Genomic DNA, 22,367 nt, shown 5'->3' on the forward strand with positions numbered 1-22,367 from the left:
AATCTTGACTGTAGTTCTTAAATGTTGTGGGGAATAGATTTTAGAACTTAGACAAGTTCAATGAGAAATTTCCCAGAGCAGATATTTCCATAGGTGAAAATGCATTTTGCACATTGTTCTAATAGAATATCAGCAAATATGTATATGCTTTCCTGAAATATGTCCCATGCTCTTCAATTTTACATCACTTAACACTCTATCCTTTGTTGTTCAAATATGAGACATCTCCAGATGTTTATAGTGTGGAACAAATTCATCATATTCTCTACTTAAGAAATTACTTGGTTGCTGTTACTTAAAAGAAATGAATTATTTCTCTAGCACAGGTGTTCATTGGTTCTGCTTGTCCATCTGTCACTGGGCAATGAGGGTTGAACAACAAGGATTAATTATTTTATTATTTATTTATTTATTTGATTTATATCCCGCCCATCTGGTATATTCTACCACTCTGGGCGGCTTATGCATCAAACACTATGTTGTGGTCCACATGCCCTTTTGTATAAACAGCAATACTATTTTTGGAAGAGAGCGGAATTGAAAAGCAGCAAGAAAGAGAAGAAATGCTTAGCTTTGTCCAAACCAATCATTCTATGCTCCAAATTCCACCCCACATCGCTTTCCCCCTTGCCATGTTTCAAACATGTATTTGCCTCTACAAATATGCTAGGTATTTTAAAAAAGAAAAATCTACTATCAGACAATTGAAGACAATTTCTTCAATATAAATACAAGGTTAAAAACTAGTATGCTTGTCTTCTTGACAGACATATTAATTAGGGTTTATTGTGACCTCAATACAAAATATGCCATCCCCACTGATAATCCTTTTCCAATGCATTGCTAAAAATATGTGTGTTACTGTTATTAACAGGTTATTTAAGGAGCATTACATATTTTTTAAAGGTGCATGGTTTCAAATAGCAGAATTACTAGGGAACTTAGTGTTATAATGCAACTTGTTCTACCATTGCGTTTACTGACAATATTCTTCCCATATAAAAACTCTGTGTGTCACAGGACTGCCCAATATTTGTAAAATCTTGATTGACTTGATACACCTCCAAAAAGTACCAGATATATTTCCATTCATTTTCCTAATACTTGACTGAGCATAATAATAATACGACAGTTACTAAAACTTCTGCCTAAAGCTGCCACCTGAAGTTTACACTTGGTCCTCCTTTACAGGAATAACTCTCTGTGGTTTTGAAACTCACATGTATGTGTTCATTTCCATTTGTCCTTCTATTTGAAGACCTGTGGTCCATCACAATCATAATTTCATTGAGAAAAAACTTTTGTAAATACAGCAACGGGGAAACATGACAAATATTCAAAAAGCATCGCATTTCTTAACACAAAAGTTCTCTTGTCATTATCTTGAGTTTGACTCCTAATTTATAAAATATTGAAAATATGTCAGAAAGAATATGTGCGTTTTATAGAAATTTATAGAAGTTACATTTTATTTCAAAAGCTGACTCCAGCTCCACTTCCTTGTAACGGCTGTGGATGTGATAATGTGTAGTACTCCAAGAAATTAAAATATTTACTATTATAATATTTAATATCATGCCAGTGATGAAGCAATACAAGCTCATTGTTCCCTACATTTATCTTAAGTTCTAATTGCAGCTGTACATATTTCATTGCTTTCATGCCTGATTGGTCCAGTTTTCTCAACCATATGAATATTTCTGCTGCATTCTTCAAAGTTTCCATGTGCCCTTGATACACAGAATACTATTTGACTCATAGAAGTTCCATATTGTAGAGCTGTATTGTGGTATTTGGTTACATGTGGTAAACCCATGCTTATCATAGAAGGCATAGGCTTGTGATCTTCCACATTGCATTCCTGGAACCTTCTGCTTCCAGATAAATTTGTCATGCACAATAAGAGGGTGATGTATAATTAGCTACTTTATTAAACTCAAGCAAGCAAGCAGGTTACTTATACACACTCACTTTAGACGTCTTGTTCCCTGAAACGTCCCACCTGAAGCAGTTTTCTCACTCTGACTAATGATGAAGACTATCCTGTTATCAGTACCTGTTGCATTTTGCTGCTACACAATTGACAATAAATGATGGAGTCTAGAAGGGACCTTAAGATCAAAGTATCTCTAGTGTTTTCTAACAATGGCATTGCAGTACCTTTGGGGTAAATAGCTACAGATGGGCCAATATTGTTGCATGAATTTTTGTTTTGGTGTGACAGATATAGGTCACAGAGTGACATTTAAAACATTCTTATCCAGTAATTTTGAGGGTTTAAAAATACTTTTTATTGTTATTTATTACTGTTTCTGAGTATTACTGTTATCAGTAGTTTCCACAGAAAACTGTCCAATGTAGCTTGTGTTTCAGGGTGGGTGTTCTTATAATTTCATGACGAATCCATTAATTTCAGCTCTTTCGTAACCTATTTGGTTTCAGTCCCTTTGTGAAACTGAGAGCAGAGTCAAATTCCAAAATGTTGTGTTTGGGACAGCTTTCTATTTACAAAACCCCATTTTTGATGTACTGTTTGTAGCTACCTGCCTTGAACCCAAATCAGCAATCCACACTATTTTGTTTTGTGTCTGTGTACAGACCCCCCCAAAAAACAACCACCTTCCATGTTCTGACTTCCTCAGGTATTTCAGAGAAGCTCATCATTTATTCCTAAGTTCCGTTGTGAGCAGCTTGCGCCAGCCTCAGACATTTGGCCCAATGGGGCCACTGTACCAACCGAAGGATGGAAGGTAACAGCCGTTACTTGGACGGATCGCAACTCCCTCCTTCTCTTCCTCCCTTCTGACTGGCTACCCACCACTGCACCTCTAATAAGATTCTTTTTCCTTTTCTGCAGCCCTTGTTAACTGTTCTCTTTCTGTCTCTACATTAACCAACTAATGTCTCTGTCACTTCCTCTCATCACCCATTTGACACAAAGTAACGTGCATTGTACTGACACAACACAAAACCCAGTGGGCACTAACCATGCGCAACTCCTGCAGAGGGATGAATCTGGGGTGGGGTGGGGGTATTGATCCTCTCTCAGAGAATGCTGGGGAAATTTGGATGGCAGTGAAATCCAGAGTGGTAGTCATAGTTAGTTGGGTGGGATCTCACTCTTTTTGTCTGCATTATGACTCTTCTTGCACTTACAAATTAAGGGGTTTCTTGATTGCAATGCATGCCATGCCCTGAAAGCAGAGCCTGGGTGTTAGGTCCCACTTTTCCTCTCCATGTGCATGTATCTTTAATCAGGAAATGCCATGAGATTCAGAGAGGGCTTCAACCTCATTGTTTTTCCTCCCAATTTTAGGATGTCTTCTCTAGTGTTAATCATGGCTTGACAGCCTGCTTCATAATCCGTGGAAAGTAAGAGAAAGTTTTAAAATTGTTACTATCAAAGTATCAAAACAAAAACTGTGTACAGCAAGAAGAGTTATTTTAGGCAAAAAGCACTTCAAATAGTCTGATGTAGTGTTGGGTATAATTAAGAAAATAAAATAATCAGGATCCCCCATCAAATTACTCATGCAGTGCTCATAGCACAAGCAATGTGCGTTTCACATTACTTGTGCAAGGAGGTATCCAGGCATATCCTTATAGCAGTACAGTGGTGCCTTGCTTAACGGGCACTCCGTTTAGCGACGAAACTGCATAGCGATGAACTTTTTGCGATCGCATTGCGATGTTTCCTATGCGTTTTTTTCGCTTTGCGATGATCGGTTCCCTGTTTCACTTACCAATCATCTCAAAGCGATGATTTTTTAACAGCTTATCGATGGTTTCAAAATGGCCGCTGGGTAAAAAAATGGCCGCTCACTGTGTTTTCGCGCGGATTCCTCACTTTAGAGGCAGCGAATATGGCTGCTGTATGGAGGATCTTCGCTTTAAGGTCAGTTTTTTGCCCATAGGAACACATTAAACAGGTTTTAATGTGTTTCTATGGGCTTTTTAAAATCGCATAGTGACTAAATCGCTTAGCAGCAATTTTTGCTGCACGGATTAACGTCGCTATGCGAGGCACCACTGTATTGGTCTTCCTAGATGGGATTTTTGCTTACATTAAGAACAATACAACATTTTTTAAAGCCTGATGTCTGTTCATGTTGAGTAGTTAGCAAGTGCCCATTCCTCCATCTTGTACTTTGTCTTGCAGAAGAGTGCAAACTAATTACTTTTTTAAAAACTACAACTCCCAGAGTCTTCTAGCCACCAACAACTGAGAAGGAGCACATCTGAAACTCAAATGAAAATAGATTGATCTATCCATCTGTAGGTGGCACTCAGAAACTGATGAAATTGTAGGTGGATTTGGTTACATTTAGAAATCTCATGTTTGAAACTGAGGAAGTAATTTCCCTCAATTCATACTGACAGTAACCCAGAGGAGATTTCTTCCTCCTTTGGCTACATGCAGTTTGACTCTCTTGTAACTTATCTGAGATATGGCCACTCATTGCATGTAGCAAGCAGGATTGTGCAAACAGATTTGTGCAAAATCTTTGCAAACAGTTAGGCCTGCCTTTCATGCAAATAAATGTTGTACAACAAAACAGACAGACAGACACACAGAGGAGCAGCTCTTCCTATTAGTCTAAGTAAACCACCTACCCTAGGTAACAGATTTTGGGTGTTATTAAATGACATCAGTTTTTTAGAATTTTGTTAGTCTGTAGTCATAGGAAAGAGAAGAGTTGCTTTTGAGACTTCCTCTTTCCTGTGTCAAAATGACCGGCCTGAGTTTTGGTACTACTTGGCTTGACTTGGAGAAGAGCTATTTATCACTGTGCTTCAGGCAGAAAAATGCTTTGGATCATCCTGGAATGGAAACAAGTATCTTTTCTAGATGGGAGTGTCTGCTTACCATTCCAGAGTCCTGAATTGCTTATACATTACAATGAATTTGGTTTATATCCTTGCCCTTTATTCTCTTATCTCTCCAATTTGCCTGGGAAGAATCAAGGGGAAAATAGAACAGAGACCTTCTTTCTCGATAGGCCAACCAAAGCCTCCCACATTTCCCCTCTTTTTTGTATTAGAAAAGACAGATGAGAAAGAGGGGGTACAGTAACCCTTACACTGCACTGTTCTACTATTAGGCTGCTATTACTGCTGGCCGTCATGTAGCTGGGGCAAACTGCAGCCTCCCACGGGCCCAGACACTGCGATCCCAGGTAAGACTTGTGAACGATTAAAGAGGGAGGAGGAAGCACCACAGGGAACTGCTGGAATCGAACACATCCCAACAGAGTCTCTAAAATGTGTAGCTTTCTCCCCTTAGTTGGGTTGCAGTGATGTGTGTGCATTCCCCTCAAGCTCCTCTGTAGCTGTCTTCTCTGAGAACTACGTGGAGAAATGTATGGATAATTGACCCATGCATACACTGTGGTAAGTTTACATATGGAAATGCTGAATTGGTGGTTGGAGTCGAAAGAGTCAACCATTGCTCACAACCCTTTCCTCCCATCATAAATAGTCATGTGCCTGCAAAGATAATTTTTTTGTACATGGTAGACAGAGACTTGCACAATGACCTATACATAACTCCTGGTCTGTTTCAAGAGAGCACCGCAGAAAGGAGGTGCTGTGTTAAATGTACTTTCTGTGCACAATGTACCTTCTATGTTTCAGTTCCTAGCATCTCCAATTAAAATGATATTTGCTAGCAGGTTTGGAAAAGACCCCTAGAACAATTGTTGCCAGCCAGCACAGATAGCACTCTGATAGGTGAGCCCATGATCTGACTCAGAATATGGCCACTTCACTTGCTCCCTGAGTCTTTTTAGAACAGATCTATCTCAGCAGCATTTTGTTGGTGTTCACATAAAGGTGCCAGAGATCAATGGTTATTAAATTTCTTTAGGAGAAATACTTTTTTTTTAATTTAAAAAAATGAGAAAAAACTGAATCACTGGTTACAATAGATGCACTGAAATCAATTAACTTTTAAAGTTGCTAATGACAAGTCCCATTTGTTTTGGTGGGTCTGTTCTAAGGATGATGATGTCTGGACCCAACTCAGTCAAAGATGGTATAAAATTTGGGGAAAGGCAGCTTTTTAGTGTTCCACTAAAGGTGACATAATCCAGAAAGAACTTTGTTTCTATGGCTGGATCATACGAACACAAGGAAAATCTAAGATACTTGGATTAATAGACATCACAGCAATTTTTGTAGGTTGTAGATTAGGCATCTCCTAAATATTTTTGTGATCTTCAGGGGCCTGGTAAAATCTCTTAAATGTTGAAGAAACTTATGTGGTATACCAGGTTTTTGAGTTTTATGTTGTCATTGCTGCTCTTAGAACTTTAAAAATTGTTACGAGGCAACATTGATCTCCATCAACCAGCCTCAAGAAATAATACTTGTAGACCATGTTTTTACTTCAGGAGGTGACGATAAAATTTAACAGTTAGACAGGACTAACTTTGGAAGCTTCTGCTGCCTTGTACCTGCAGCTAAGTAAGCACAGCCCTCTCAATTTTGAAAAGCATCTCAATCTCTTCCATTTTGATGAGAGGAATTTTTCATGGCCTGGCTTTGAGGGTGTTCAGCCTAGGTTGGTGGAAGGGAAATAGAAGAGATACTATTATTCACAACAGATTGGGAGACAGTCTTGGCTCATAGAACTCACTACACTGGGAAAAGTTCCTGTGCAAATCACACTGACATTTATGAATGTGAACTGCATGCATATCCTGCCCTTGTATCACCTGTTCATTGGTAAAAAGAAGGGTATAGTAAGGTGCTGCTAATGTCTTAGAGTGGCTCCTATCACTCAATGGCAGTGCTAACATTAAAGAATGAACACTGCTCTGGATCTTGATTATGTAATGTCCAGTTACAGAGCCAAAGTGACCTTGTTTGACATGATCTCTTCTGGGATAATTGGGCCATCTAGTTGCACCCTTACTTTTGAGTACTACCACTCTTAGAATCCCCAAACAGTATTAGCACTCACCATTCTGGCTAGGAGATTCTGGGAGTGGTAATCTAGAAAGTCCCTTTCCTAAACTCAGGTCGTGGAGCCTGGCTGTACCAAAAGAATTGGGAAATGCACCCACTTACTACTTTTCTACTTGAAATCATGACATATATGTCACTTTATAGGAGTTTGGTGGTAATTAGAGTCACAGCCCTGTCATCATCATAAATCATAAAAGTTATTTTGCTCTGTCTCCAATCTCAGTGGATTGCCTCCTGTTTCCTAGATGAAGGAATGGCCCAATTGACCAAATCTTGGACACATTAGTCAAAACTATTTAGAGTTTTGAGCAGTGACCATCCTGGTTCCAGTGACTCTCCCAGCAAACTCTTCCACCTTAATAATAATTGTCTGAATTTTCCCTTAGGGTTCAGCATTCTCAAAACTTCCATCTGATAATAATTCCCACCTTCCTCATGTTCTCCTTTCTGAATGGGTGTCCAACTTGCCATTTCCTGAATATCAGCCAGATGAATGCTTGAAGGTATGCAGTCCTTGGACCCCTGACCACCAGGCCATTGATGGACATTTGGGGTTTATTAGGTGGACTATGGTGGAAAAGAAAGAGCGCCCAAATGTCTTCTTGGGAAAGCTAAGCAAGAATGAAAAGCAACTGAAATCTTTGGTTCGTACATCATGTGGTCGGTCTAGTAAGGCCTTAACGTACAGTCATTCTCTGCCAGCAAAACTGAGGATTCGGAAATTTCTGCCAGAGCTGGAAACATCGCTTTCGCATAATATTGATCAAGAGATAGAGGGAAGCACACGGATACTTCAGACATCTAAAACTCCACTAGAAGGTAACGTTCTTCCACTAGCAGGAGAAGACATCACATTTATGCATGTTGGGAATGAGCAAGCAAGTAATCTGCAGACATGTGCCAAACAAGCTGAGATCCACAAGTCAGATAACCAAGCAGCTGCCATCTCATCAAAGGTCATACTTGATTATAAGACATCATCTTCAACTACTGAGGGAAATGAAGCATTTGTGAGTTTGGATAACAAAAATGGCACCGAAGAACCAAAACATAAAGAAGCCAATCGTAGCCTAGAAGAGATGGCTATCACTTTGAAGGACTCTGACATTGTTTGCACAAAGATGCGGAGAGGTGACCTAACAGGTGTTTCAGAGTTGTGCTTTGCCCTGCAAAATTCAAAGTCTCTGATGAACAAACAAGCTGTTACATGTGACACAGCATCTAGGCAGCAGACAGCGCTAGATGTTATTGGTGCTATCACGGGAGAGAATGAAATAAAGAGAGAAGTGGTAATTACTCTTGCAGAGAAACAAAAGGAGCGTGCTTCTCTTGATGCAGTGACCTTAAGAAGCCAAGGGATTTGCAGGGACACTTTCCAAAGACTGGAGAGCCTAGAAGAGACCATCAGAGACCTAGAAACTGCTATCAGTAAAATTAGCTGCAAGACATCTACTGACCTGGTATTTCCTCAGAATCTTCTCGGACAGCTGGGATCGAAAGAGGCTGAACATGGAAAAAGAAAGGTGGAGGCGGAGGCAGATATGCCCAGACACAACATTTCGGGTTTCAGGGATTTGAAGTTAGATTGCCAGGATTTAAGACAATGTGATGCAAACAATAACAGACCAAGCTCCAAACCTCCTTTGCTGCCCAAACCACGATTCCTGTTGAACAGCGATCCACAGGTTCACTTTTTTTATACTCCTCTTGCTCTGCTGTACCTTTACATCCTTCTTCAAAGGCTTCTCTATTGTCTGTCCTCAAGATTTCATCTGCTTTTAAGACACAAGGTTTGAAACCTCTAAAGGCTGGACTTTGCAAATCTGTACTTTAAGTGGGATTTTGGGTTCAAGTCTCACTGAGAAGCAGAATAAGATCTCTTTCACTTCCTTCAGCTACTCTTTATGTCTGGCTATACTATCACTCTATGAAAGGAATTCTGTAGATTGCCTATTGCCTATTATTAATTTCTTTAGAATGGCTGTTCATATCAATTTCCAGTCTCTGCTTGTGCTACCTCCTCTCTTCTTCACCACAACAAATGTATCTGTTTCTGAAATACAAGGACTGTCTCTTGCTAGAAATGGAAGGGCAAAACTTTCTTCTCTTTTGCAGTTTGGATTTGACCGAAGTCCAGTACAAATTAATTGATAAACTTGTTTGTTGTCTCCATCACAGCCAAGAAATCTTGCTTTTGTTGTGTTCTGTGAAAAATTGAAAGGGTTCCTAGGCCTCTAAGGTAGCAAACTACAATTGCCATGATTTTTAAAAGAGAAATTTGTTGGTTTTAGGCTAGTTCAAATTTCTACCATTCAGCTATAACATAGTTTGATTTTTCTGTCTGTTTACAGGCTCCCCTTCTCACCTGTTTCTGCAGAGAAGGCAGTTTTGTATGTGGATGGTTTTATTCCCTCTCCTCATGTATACATGGAATGGGTGTTTTTCTTTTTCTTTTATGCCCTGTCTTTTTAGTATAAAATGCATTCTCAAGCAAATCAAACACATTCGTATGAGGTTATTTGTGGCTCATATGACATTTAAATTGGGTCCTGTATCCTACACATGCAGTGCCATGTCACTTCAGTAATGGCATTCTGGAATTCTAAAGCTGCATAAGTAAACCTTATTTAAACATGACATTAGCCACATATAAACCTGTATGGGTATGTCTTTGGGACATATCCATCATCAGTTTTAAACTGGACCTAAAGTGTAATGAATAAAATGCAATAGTTTTGTGAATTCTAGTTAAAGTTTAGACTAGGAGCCTCACCACATGAGTTGCTGGTTCCATATTTTGAAACAGTGTGCCCTTAAAAGGAAAAGAAAGCCTGTTTATTCTAACACAAGATAGTCTCAATAGCCTGTTTATTATAGTACAAGACTGACAAATTTGCTGGTTTTGTTCTGTCATTAGAGAACCAGAACATACACACAACTTCGTTTGCATGTCTAATTTTTCAGACTGCTAATACTTGAAAGTTTAGTGTGCTTTGAGGGATAATACTGTAAGAGGAGGAGATATGCATTCTCCTTAACGTGTGATCAATCCACTAGTCTAGTCATCAAACTACAGCCCATATGCAGCCCCAATAGTAATTTTTGTGACCCTAGACCCCTCCTGGACCTCCTCCCCGCAACCGGACCATAGAAAAATATGATTTTGCACTGAAACAAGTCCTAGCCCCAGCTCTATTAAGTGAAAGCAGAAGATTTCTGGTTTTGGCCTGTAGTAGATCCTCCTGGAAGTACAAAATTGACACCCAAGACTACCAGAGTTACCCACCACTGGATTGAGAACAGTCAATGGTGAATGTGGAGCTTTTTTGTGATGAGAGATGCATTACTTATGGAGAGGCATATTCCTTGCTGAGACCATAGATTGAAACAGAATTTTAAAAGCACCTGGGAGTCCTCTGCTCATTGCAGGTACTATGGCTGCATTATCCCTGAGGGATGGCTGTTCAGTCTGTGCTTAAATACAATGTTCTATCCAAGAGACCCAACCACCTCCCACCTTCTGGGATGCCTACCCCTATAGAAGGTATGTCTAAATGCATGTCAGCGGTCTTTGTTCTGGAAGTTTACACAAGACCTGTGAGTGGTGCATATGTAGCTGACAAGGACTGGATACAGCGGGTAAATATAGCTCCATCTTACTAGAATCCAAAGCCACAAGGAAGGTTTCCCATGCCCACAACAAATGAGCTTTAAGAACAAGAGCCGTTCTAAGCCAGCCATCACAATCTCAGGAACTGGAAACCTGGCTCTGATATGTACCTTCTACTATAAAATGTATCCAAGTATGTATTTAACCAAGCCATAATTAACTGCGACCACAATTGAGGGTTCAGATTAAATATATTAAATTGTGGTTAATGGAAATGAGAAGGAAAAGGAGAAGAATGGGGGGGAGGGTGCAAGCTTTTAGGCATACAGTTACTCCTTTTTAATCATTTTACACAAGCTTTGTGTACTGTCTGAACTGGGTTACATTTTTTTAAAGGAAGGAAACTTCTCTAGTCATTTTCTAAAGCGTTAGGTAAAAGAAGTTGTGGAAATATTGCACACAGAGTAAAGCACTGGCATGGGTTGAGTATAAAGTTGTGAAATATATCTCCATATTAGCCTTTGACCAGCATCCAGAGCTGTGGGGAAGATTTTTCATGCCCACAGTGTGCTTTAAGAACATGAGATGTTCCAGCCGAACCCTCATAATAATCAGCATATGGAAATGAGTGGGATGGGGGTGGGTTATTGGGCCACTTTTCCCAGAATTCACCAGTCAGTGTGACTGGTGACTTTTCCACATACTTCAGCCCATGTTTTCATACTCAGATTTGCAGAACCATATACATAAGAGATCGCAGCCAAGAATAGTGCATTGTATATGCAACCCTGTGCATCACCCAACTTGTGGGTATGTGTGAACCTGGACCTGTGGAAAGGCTGCTTATACATGGGTAGACAGTGCCCCAAATATAAAGGCATGTATGGCTGTTGTAGGAAAAGAGCGATAGGTAGTAAGGGATATGATAGTGTATGTGTTAGTCTGTGGTCATTTTTCCTTTACAAATCTTGCTGAAAAAGACATTCAGTTCACACAGGGAAGCTCTGTTGTTTGAAACTGGAACAATTGTGCAGGAAGCTGAAAAAAAAGATTTTGACTTATGTTTCAGGAAGTTAACAAGGTTATGGCAGAGGTTAAGGTCAGACAACACATCAAGGTAAATGCCCACTCCTCTAACGCATTTGCCTTCCATGTATGCAAAGATTTCAGTGCCTGAGACATCGGACGTCAAAGCCATGCTATATCCCAGCTGAACAGTCACAAGATACAAGCATAGTGATTGGCCTAATGCAGGTTGAGACACGACTGTGTTGGAATTTAAAAAACAAAATACTCTCGTTTCCTTTTAAGAGGCCCTTGGATGATCCTCCCATACTAGTCTCTGATAAACAGGTTTAGTAGGTTTCATAGTTCATCAGAAATTTACAAACCTGCTGGGCAGCAGATCGGAAGCAATGTATATGTGTCCATCAAAAGAAGCTATAGGGCTTATGTCATAATTGCTCATTTTTGGAGCGTTAAAATCCAGAGCTGTGTCTTTTTAATTGTAGTCTTGTTTTTTTGGACCTCTATAGGCTTTGCAATGTGGTATCAGAGTGGAAGAGACACTGATGACTGCAGGATACCTGAATGGTGCATCAGAACTTTAAAAAGTATTGTCTCTAATTTGGGTGCAAGTGTCAATATGAACTCTGCTTCAAACAGCAAAATATCATGGGCTGGCACTATACTCCAAACTTAGCTGGGTACTTCAGGGTTTTGTTTTGTTTTTTGAAAGGTGGTGAACACATGGCTGTTCCTCCTTTAACAGTTAAATAATATTTTGACAGCCCTTGCTAATATTTGGCTGATATTGAAATCTTAATACAGTAATTTGGTATTGCTTTCAACTGTTTTAATTGATTATACTGAAAAAAATTCCATGGTTCCTGACATATTTCTAGCACTAGTTCTAAGCTGATTCGGGCTTCCAGTGTATAGGAAGATGTACAGCAGGATTAAGCCATTGTAGAATTATTAAGCATAGCTATCTGCCGGTGTGAACCAGTTTCTACATATGGATTACTTGCAGCGAAATGGAGTAAATGTGTAAAGAAACCCACGTGCTAAACATAAAAACTCGTTCCCATTCTTCTCTAGTTTTTTTCTATTCAGCTCTCATTTTGATCCTTCTCTGAACCTTTATTCAACTCCTTCTGCTCCCTAAATCTTCTGTGTATTTCTGGATTGGCAAAGAAAAGGAGAAGGGCATGGTGAGAAGAGAGGATAAAAGTAATTAAAATTCTGTTGAACTGTGTTAGAGCTAGGCTTCTGCTTTGTAATTTAACAGGTCTCTGGCATCAGCAGTTTTTTATTTTTCTAGCAGGGAAAGGAGGGCCACAACTATTAAATGCATAGTCGGGTAATGTTGGTGGGAATATACTTGCCTTCGGAAACTCTTGTTCTTTGCTGCAGAGCTTAAGGGCATGTGTACAATCCATATTTAAGCAAATTTGACTGAAATAGCTACCACTTCTCTGCAGGAACTCTAGCAAGAGGTAAACAACTTTTTCATCTCCTCAATAGAACCTAGCAATGTTTCCTCCCCCTCCCCCCCCCACAAGTTAGAATTTTTTGTAATATTCCATTGTAGCAGCCAGAAAAATTGGAAAGAGATAGACAGGCACCAGATGCCAATCAATTCGTTCGGCAGTACTCCCAACAACACAATCACTGGCAAGCCTTTAACCTATTATTTATGCAAATGAACCATAGCCTTGTTTTTGTTTTTGTTTTTAGCTTTGCCCAGCATCATTCTTTTATCTGTTCTTCTTTCCAGAGTGGTGGTGGCGTCTCAATCCCAGCCATGAAGATGGTCAACCCAGCATCGCGGCTGAAGCAAACCCAGCAGGGCAGCCCAGACAAAAGCAAACACATAAAGCAACGCATGGAATACATGCGCATCCAGGGACAACAACAGGTAGTCTATATATAGGCGGCCACACTACTGTGTTACGGGGTAGTGGGATGCAGAAAAGGTTGCGTTAGGTGGTCCCTTCAGTTTTGCGCTCGGGCAAGAGAAAGCGGAGGGTTGGCCGGAGAGAGTTGTGGGTAGAGAGTGAGATGGAAGAGGGGGGAGGCCTCTGAATCAAACTGAAGGCAAAATTTAGAGCGTGCCTTTGGGAGCATGGTCTAAATTTGCACTGTAGATTTCAAGAATCTGGCTGGGTGTACTTTTTTGTACTACCCATTATAGCTCACAAGGTCTGTCTACCACTGGGAATTCCAGTGTGAAGAAATTGGAGCTCAAACAAGTTTTTGATTTTTTTTAAAAAAGAAATTCTCAAAGAGCTAGGGAATGTCCCAGAAACCCCCAGACAGCTAGAGGATTTTTGGAGGTGTAGCCTCCCAACACATAATATTTCCGAGGTCTTAAAGGGATACACATTATTCCAGTGGCAGCAGCAGTGGATATAGCAGGAGAGCTGATCTCCATAGAGGCCAGAACCAAGCCTGCTAAAATGCATTTCTTGTTTGTGTGTGTGTATGTGTGTGTGTGAATTGTGAGGTCAGAACAGGACTCAAATTTTCCTTGTGTCTTAGTTACATTTCTCAGTTGCTAAAGTTCCATGTGCTTGTTACTTCTGGAGGAATGTCCTGGAGTCCAGGGGGCTCCCAAGTAGAATCCATTACCCTGACAAGGGTAAGACTTTTTCCCTGCCCAGTCATGGTCCATGCAATCCTAAATACACGGTTGCTCACCTTGCTGTTTTGTTCTGTTTGGGGTAGGTGAATCATATCCCACCCCAATCCAAATTGGATGGCAGTATTTTTAAACGCGCATACATTTAAGAAGGCACAATTGAGTACGTTATCTGAGGTCCTTTTTCCTTTCAGGAAAGGCAGTGATATTAGATGTGACACAGTCAAATTCATGTTTTCACTACCACCACCCCCATTTCACTACACGTCCATGTATGTATGCCCAAACTCCCTCCCTGGTCGTGGCACGCACAGAGAAGCACTGGGTGTTCAGCAGAGAAAGACAGGAGAAGGCTGCATAGTGGAAAGAGGAAGGAAAATAATGACTTGACCACTAGATGGCCCTTGGAAAACCTGTAAGGAGTCTGCTAAGTAGTTGTAAACCTTCTAATGTATACAGTACATGGCACTGTCATAGTCTGTAAAAATAACTGCTTTGGAGGGCAGTTCCCAGAATCCATCAGCCAGGATGGCTGCACTTTCCCAAGTTCTGGACTCCCTTCTCCACAAGGACTACAAGGGCAGAGAACTGCTCTAAGCAGACACCTCTTTGCATGTGCAGGGCTGTCTGCTCCGTTGAACTGAATGGTGCTGCATTATGCATGTACAAATTGTGCATGCATATGATATTCTGTGTGAAGGTAATGGATTCCAGAGGGAACAGAAAATACAGCACGCCTCTGTATTATCCAGAGGGGCCTCCTGCAAAGTAGTGGGCAAGCAGCTGGAGATGATTCCTCACCAAGTCGATCCCCAACATTTTTTTAAATAATTTAGCCGGGAGTGGTGATGGAAGGAAGAGTACTGTCAGAAATCAGTTGGCCCAGTTGGTTGCAGGACAATCAAGTCTCTTCAGTGTGGCACCATAGTGCTACCTTGACATTAGAAATCAACAACAGCAACAACCATCCTAAGAAGAAAGGTAAAATTAACTACCCCTCTATCCCACATTAGAGCATGGATGTTATAGACAGCTGCACATTGAGAAAGGATGCTTCTCAATTCTGCCTTGGGTCCTTTGAAGGAGAAAGTTGGGGTAAAAATATTTTAAATAAATAAATGAGCCATGTGTGGACTGCACCTCCCACCATGCTCAACCACTGGCCATGCCAACTGGGGCTGTCAGGATCTGGTGCCCTACAACATTTGGTGGGCCATAACTTCCCCATGCCTGCTGTATGGAGTGCAAAACATAGAACCCAAGATGTAGTTGTGCAAGCTTAAACTACTTGCCATCTTTTGACTATCTCTTACATAAATGAAGGGTTGCCCTTCATTCTTGGAGTTGGAGAAGTAAAGTACTGCACCTGGGACCCTAGACAGCTGATAGCAAAACCAGCCCTTCTTTCCTGATATAAGTCCAGCCTCTGCTGCTTGAAGGTGGGCCGGAAAATGTGTGGTATCCCTCTGTGCAGTATGCATAGAAATGTCTTATGCCATGACAAGTCTTGGCTACACAAAGGACTTGTGCATAGCCCATCTGTCATAAAGACAGATAATTCGATAATTGAATCATGATTTTACAAAGATATTATTTAGTGGGGATTCTCCTATACTGTACTGTTAAAATGAATCAAAGCAGGTCAAAAGCTTATTTAGTTAACTTCAAAGAAAACCAAATAGGAAAGTTGTTGTTATTTACACAGTCCTTAAAATCATTATGAACATTTATGGTCTATTAATTTTTACCGAAGATACATTCCACTATATGGCCATTAGGACTAGGTGGGAGATCATTCTGTGGCACATAAGGACACAGAAAAGACCTACCCCTACAGTCTAGTCTTTTGCAACTGTCTTATGATAAAGATAAGCAGTGCAATCCTATATATATGTCTACTCAGAAATACAGTATGTCCTGTTGAGTTCAATAGGGCTGAAATTAAAGTAGTATTGTGGTCCTAGTAATCTCCTTCATTTAGGAGTACGTTTTTAAAAATCTCATCCAGTGGCTGTAAACCATATACAAATAAATGTGTAGTTAGGCCTTTAATGCATTCTCAAGTCCAGTCTCCTAGCTTAACATTAACATGTGCCTTCTTTTATCTCAGCATTAGGTTACTGCCTGTTTAATATACAGTAGCTAATAAATATAGATAGCTGCACACTGAGAAACAATGCTTCTCTATTCCCCATGGGAACCCTGTTCACTGTTTATCCACACACTGTCGCCAGGTTTACCTAAGTATTTTAGCATTGGTTGGGGTCTTAATGGTTGGGCCAGTATGAGTTCAGCTGGGTTCACACACTTCTGTATTCTTGCTGATGCTAACAGTGTGCCCAGTGGCTGGCCAACTTTCTCAGGCCGCAAAGCAAGGTAACAACGAGCAACATTTCAACCCTTAAAGCACATTTCTACCTGTTCCTCCCTGCTTTGTTCCTCAAGACCTGACTTGTTCTCACCCACCACTGCCTCTGTGCTTCTCCCCTCCCTCTTCCTTCCCATGGCACATTTGACAAACTAGCTCATTTCCTAGAATTTCCTCCTACTCCTACCTCCCCCCCCCCGTGTTTTTCCCTTTTGTCATGGTGGATCTCTTTGGTAGGCAATGACCATGGATGCCTCCTTTCCTGTGTTCCTAATCTGTTACTCTACAAAACCCTGGTTCTGCTCGTTTTGTAGCACATATGCAAACAGAATGCCATGCCCTCTTACCCAAATGAGTTTGGCCTCCTTCCTTTGGCTTTTCAGTCTATTTTGAGACAAGTGTTGTGAGCAAAATGAGACTGTCACTAAGAAATGCAGCCTGCCCTCTGCAGTTTCCTTGCACAGCTTCTTTACCCCTTGCACAGCTCCTGCATCCCAGTACTAACCACAGCCTGAACCCTTTGCCACAAAGCACAGGTGCTGTTTGGCCAAGTGGTAGCCATGGAACATTTCTAAGGGCACACCTTCTTTACTACTGTCATCACAAAACGGATCTGTAGCTACCTTTCTCTGTATGCAGCTACCCTGCAGGATCTCACCCATATCTTCATCTACGAACTGGGTGACCTGCTTTGGCCTCCAGATGACTGAGAGCCTCCTATGACGCACATGGCTGTTTTGAAAGTATAAAGTCATTTGGATTTGGATTCTTCTCAGTTCTTTGTGTAGCAGAATGGCAGCAGTGGGAGGGGAAGGTCCAGTTGGTGTAGCTGGCATTTTTAGAGTCAGTAGTCTAGGAGCCAATTCTGAGGTAAAAATTTTCCTCCCTTGTGGAATGTCTTTGAAGGAGCAGACATGAAGGATTATGGAACTTTCAGGCCTAGAGATCTTGTAAAATCAGGTTAAAGCAACACGTGCTTGAATTAATTACATTCCTTGTAGTTATGGGATAGGAGTGCTTCTTAAAACCTCAGGTCATATATTCGGGGGTAATCGTCAGTAAAATAATCAGAAAAGGACTGGCTAGATAGCTCAGTGGTTTATGTCTCTGGGTGTGGAGCTAGAGACTGGTTGTTCAATTCTCTGCTGGGCTTCTTATGAGCAGAGCCAGTCTGTGTGATTTTGGGTAAGCTGCACAGTCCCAGAGTGAACCCAAAAGAAGGGAATGGTAAACCACTTCTGAGTACTCTCTACCTAGAAAACTCAGAAAAGGATCACCATAAGTCTGAACGGCCTTGACAGCACATGATTATTATTAATAGCTTTTACTTGCAATGTAGGTAGATAAGCAGGTGTTATGTCTGGATTCCTCCTGCATTAGCTTTTGCCCTTTAGTTCCCTTCTGGTTTGGTAGTCTTTGAATATTTAACAAACAGTAGCATGAAGTTAGATTCCTGTGTGCTCTTGCTTATAGCTTTTATATGCAAAATCCACACAGACTTTGTACTGCAAACCATTTTCATATGTCCTGCCCTCTAGATGGGAAGAAAAATGAAACAAGTCCCTAGACAGACGCTTTTAGGCTGAAAGAGCAGTCTGCTTCTTACACTTTATCTAAAGTTTTCAAAGATAATAATTACAAAAAGAAACTCAAGTTGCTTTGTATTTTATACCTGTATATCTTTTGCCATTTATCTTTCCTTTTCTCTCCCCCCCTCCGGCAACCATAAGAGTTAGAAATGTTAACCAGACTTGTCATTAAACATGAAGAGCAGCTCTTCCCCTCCTTCTGTGCCCAATCTAAATTCAAGATTGCAAATTGAGGGTGCCTCTGCCAAACAAGGCGGCACCCACTGATTCCTCCAACATACCAGAGCAAGAAACTACAGTCCATTTGGGCTACCTCTGATAAACAGCATCTCTGTGGTAACCTGCATTCAATGTTTCCTCTTGCCTTACCTCTATTTTCCCCTGCTACTTCCCCTTTCAACCCCAACTAAATGATTATTGTTGTTGTTCTAACATGGTGTCCATGGCCACAAACTAACATTTCAATTCTTGTCCCTCCCCATTCCTTTGCCCTCCTCTCCCTTCTATGGCCTGCCTAAATGTTTGTCCATTTCCCCTCTGTATCTTTTTTTCATTGCCTTCTTTTGTCTCCTCTACCTCCTCTAATGATCACTCCTTCCCTTTGTCCAGTAAATCTATAGAAAGCAACTCATCCTGTACATTTTTGTCAAATGGACCTTTTGCCTCAGGCCAAGCCAATGTTATTGCTTATAACAGAAAATTTCCTAACTAGACCCACTCTGTCTATTTCTCTCTCACTTTCTTTCTCTTTCTCTCTCTCTCTTTCTCACTTTTGAGAAGAAAATGTTTTTTCCCTTCCCATTCTCCTTTTCCTCCCTTGTCCTTCTTCTTTTCCCTGAATCTTGCTTTTCTTTCTAGGCCACTAGAGCAACCAAGGATCCTAGCACGATGAATGAGACTTCAAGCCCAGTCTCAGAAAAACCTACTTCGGGCAGGACCTCCATCCCAGTACTGACTTCCTTTGGGTCACGGAACTCCTCCATTTCATTCTAAAAGCTCCTTTGCCAATTTCTCATTCAGTTGTTTTCCTACCTACTGCTACTGGGGAAACTGGGGAAGGCTTGCGTCTCACTTGTTCTGATTTCTTCTGCCCCATATCACAACTGAGCCACCTAGGAAGGTCCTTCCCCTTAGATATTTTCAAGATCCTCCAAAGCAGCCAACCTGCAGTCTCACTTTCTCCTCCAAAATGACTAATTTATTGACTTGTTTCCTGTTCCTCAAAAGGGTCACTTTCTATATTACAGTGCACTCCAGAATGGCCAATTGACCATCTCACACCCTTCTCCAACTGACCACCCTATTCTTTTCTTTTCCTTTCTACAATATGGCTGACCTGGTGTTTTCTGTTTCTTCTCAGAACTCACTCTCCTCTCCCTTCCCCTCACTCCTCACTAGTTCCTGCCTCACTTTTCTACTCTGGCAGTTTATGTTGTTAATAACATTAAGGATTTTTGCCAGTTCTATAGCCTCAGAGTAAAAATATTGCTGGTCAGTGGTAGTCTCTGCTACGCCTATAAGGGCAGAGAATGGAGTCACTGTAGAAACATTTAGTGGGAGGGGGGCCCCACTTCTGAAGATGCCTCAGAAACTTGTGGACATTTGCTGCTATTCACCTTTCCTTGCGTTTGAAAGAAAAAATACTTGTAATTAATTGGTTAACATGGATCTTTGTGTATGCTGAGTCATTTGGTGGTGTTTTGACTTTGGGGCATGTGCGTGCTTCCATTTTGTGGGTTTCTGTTGTTTACTTGCTGTATTAAAGACTGTTTTTGGAGTGGGGGGGTATGCGTGTGTATGCGTATATTACAAGTTGATATATCTGTTTTTTTCTCTTCCAAGTCATTGGATTAAATTTGGAAGAAGAGCAAAGACTTGAAAAAAAGCACTGAATTTTCAGCCTGTAATAATGCCCCCCCTCACCCCATCTTCTCAACCATGCAGAAGCAACCAACTATTAAAATAAAATTTTAAAAATGGGGAGGAGACTGTTACAAGAAGGGACACAGCCAAAGTAGGTAGCAGAAAGTTTGTCTGAGAGATGTTCAGAACAGGGTCCACAGAAAGAAAGTCATGCTTCCTATGAAACTAATCCACAATGTAGCACTTTAAATGTCTGTTCAATTGCCATTTCTGTGAGAGGGGAAGGAGCCCTCAAAACGTGTGGAATACCAAATAGGAGGCAAAAGTCAGGGAGAAGAGGGTGTCAGGGTATCAAAGAAGCTGGTAATGAAAAGAAAGGAGAGTTTGAGGAGAATTTTCAGAGGAATGAAGGGGAGGAAACAGTGTTCTGCCATTTCTAAGTGTGTGTTTTTAAGGGGTGGGAATAGAGCAGAGCATATAAAAGTTACTGTTTGGTAGCTTTCTGGTAGACAGTTGTCATGCTAATGAGAAAATGCTCAGAGATTAAGCCCAAGAAAATAACTTTTACAAGCTCTGGCATGGAGATGGTCCCCATCATGAACAGGCAACTCGACTTTGCTCAGTTACTCCAAAGTAAGTTTCCTTTATGAAAAGAAGTCTCATGTGGAGACCCATGTGAAAAGCAAACCCATTCTGTAGCCAAGATGGCTGAAGAGATGGTGTTGCGAAGGCTGACCTCTTGCCTATGCAGGCCTCAGAGCTAAAAGAAAATGACAGGATACTGAAGAGAAGCCAAGAACTGCTCGGCAGGTCTTCTATTTCATTGGGTTGCCTATAAGAGGGCAGGCCATGCCTCCAAACAAGATTATGTCTTAATGTAACAGATTGTGGAAGGCTTGGCCCAGCTGAGTAGATTTTTATTTTTTAATTTTTTTACTGTTTATAGAGTGATTAGTGAAAAGTTGAAATTTATTTCCACATCACGGACAACCTGCACCTTGGACTGAAATAGAAAAGTCAGCTCTGAAGAAAGAAATCCAGTCAGAATTACGGGTCTTTCCCCCACATACACACTTGACCAATGCGATGTGGAAACGTTAGCATTTTTCTTAAAGATTCTGCATGACATTTGGGTTGTGAAAAGCACAGAAGGAAATGATGATTTAAAAAAAAAAAACAGCACAGTGAAGAAGACAATTAAGGTATGGGACAATATTTGGGGGAGGGAAAGAATGTGGTACGTTAATGGCTGAATAAGACGTGGAATTCGGAAAGGCAAGTGGGCTTAGCAAGACAAGGGTAGCGTGGTTCAGAGTCAGGAAAGGTTTCTTTGAATAAAAGTACCAAATGCATGTGTATATTCATGCCAGGGTGGGTAGGTAATGTTTTTTAAAGAGAATACATGGGCACAGCCTTGGGGTAGAGTTCATCCTGCATAAATGCCATGGGACCAGGGAACTCCACAACATACAGCAATGTCCTTGCAGAGTCCCCATTTGTTTTCAGTTATGTGGAGTTTCAGGAGAGCTTCCCCTAATGTGATGCCCCGAAATGTTAAGCACAGACAGTAAATGAATCTGACATGGCATGTAGGCACATGTGAGTGTGCATCTGTATGTTTAGCAACATGGCGTTGTAATGTAAAAAGAAAAGAAATGATGAGTCTGTATGCAACATAATACAAGATGTAATCATTCCTTGTTTTGTCAACTAGCTTGTCCTTTTTAATTTTATTATGGGAATGTTTCTTTTCTCTTTTTTTTTCTTTTTTGGGTGGGGAGAATGTGGGTGTTTGGTTTTTTTTAAATGGTTTTTCTTCTTTTCCCTTTTTTTGTAAATCAGTCGTTTTTGTATAAAAATTTTAAGAGAATCTTTTTTTGAATAACAAAGTGTAAAAAAAAAAGTCAAAAAAATTAAATATGTAACAACAATCCATAATGCAATTTCTTGGGATTGCAAAACAAACACATGTGGAAAACAAAACAAAAAAGCAACCTCTTTACATTTAAGTGAAGTGTCTTAACATTTTATATATTTGTTTTAAGAAATATATTTACATATTATATATATATATATATAATATACGTAATATAAATATATATATATAAATATTGAAGAAAAAAAGAAAATGAAATTCTTGTTGTGTCTAGTATATTTAGGGGGAGGGGGGAGAGTGGTGTGTGTGTTTTTCCCCTGATTAAATTATGTATGTAGTCTGTTGTGCTTTAGAAACTATCAAGGTGACAGTGATGGTGGTGGTGGTGCAAATAGAGCTAGAGGGCACAATCCACCAGGTGTTTCTTTGCTCTTGGGCAGCTCCCATGC

General features: G+C 40.6%; 1 protein-coding gene across 26 annotated transcripts in view; it reads left to right on the plus strand.

Annotated features, from left to right (window-relative positions):
- SRCIN1 (SRC kinase signaling inhibitor 1) overlaps positions 1 to 21,973 on the plus strand; it is a 310,186-nt gene extending 288,213 nt beyond the window's left edge. For 15 of the 26 annotated variants that reach the window (XM_078377916.1, XM_078377917.1, XM_078377920.1 and 12 more), the window contains 5 exons: positions 2,643 to 2,750; positions 5,103 to 5,177; positions 7,356 to 8,654; positions 13,359 to 13,499; positions 19,038 to 21,973. In XM_078377916.1, the coding sequence (XP_078234042.1) occupies positions 2,643 to 2,750; positions 5,103 to 5,177; positions 7,356 to 8,654; positions 13,359 to 13,499; positions 19,038 to 19,172 (1,758 nt within the window). In that variant the 3' untranslated portion in view covers positions 19,173 to 21,973. Of the gene's footprint in view, positions 1 to 2,642; positions 2,751 to 5,102; positions 5,178 to 7,355; positions 8,655 to 13,358; positions 13,500 to 18,788 lie in introns of all 26 variants that reach the window. The other 11 variants (XM_078377928.1, XM_078377929.1, XM_078377933.1 and 8 more) reach the window with 9 other exon arrangements.
- The last annotated feature ends 394 nt before the right edge of the window (positions 21,974 to 22,367 follow it).

The sequence above is a fragment of the Pogona vitticeps genome, chromosome 6 (genome assembly GCF_051106095.1).
Source record: "Pogona vitticeps strain Pit_001003342236 chromosome 6, PviZW2.1, whole genome shotgun sequence".
Classification (NCBI taxonomy): Eukaryota; Metazoa; Chordata; class Lepidosauria; order Squamata; family Agamidae; genus Pogona; species Pogona vitticeps.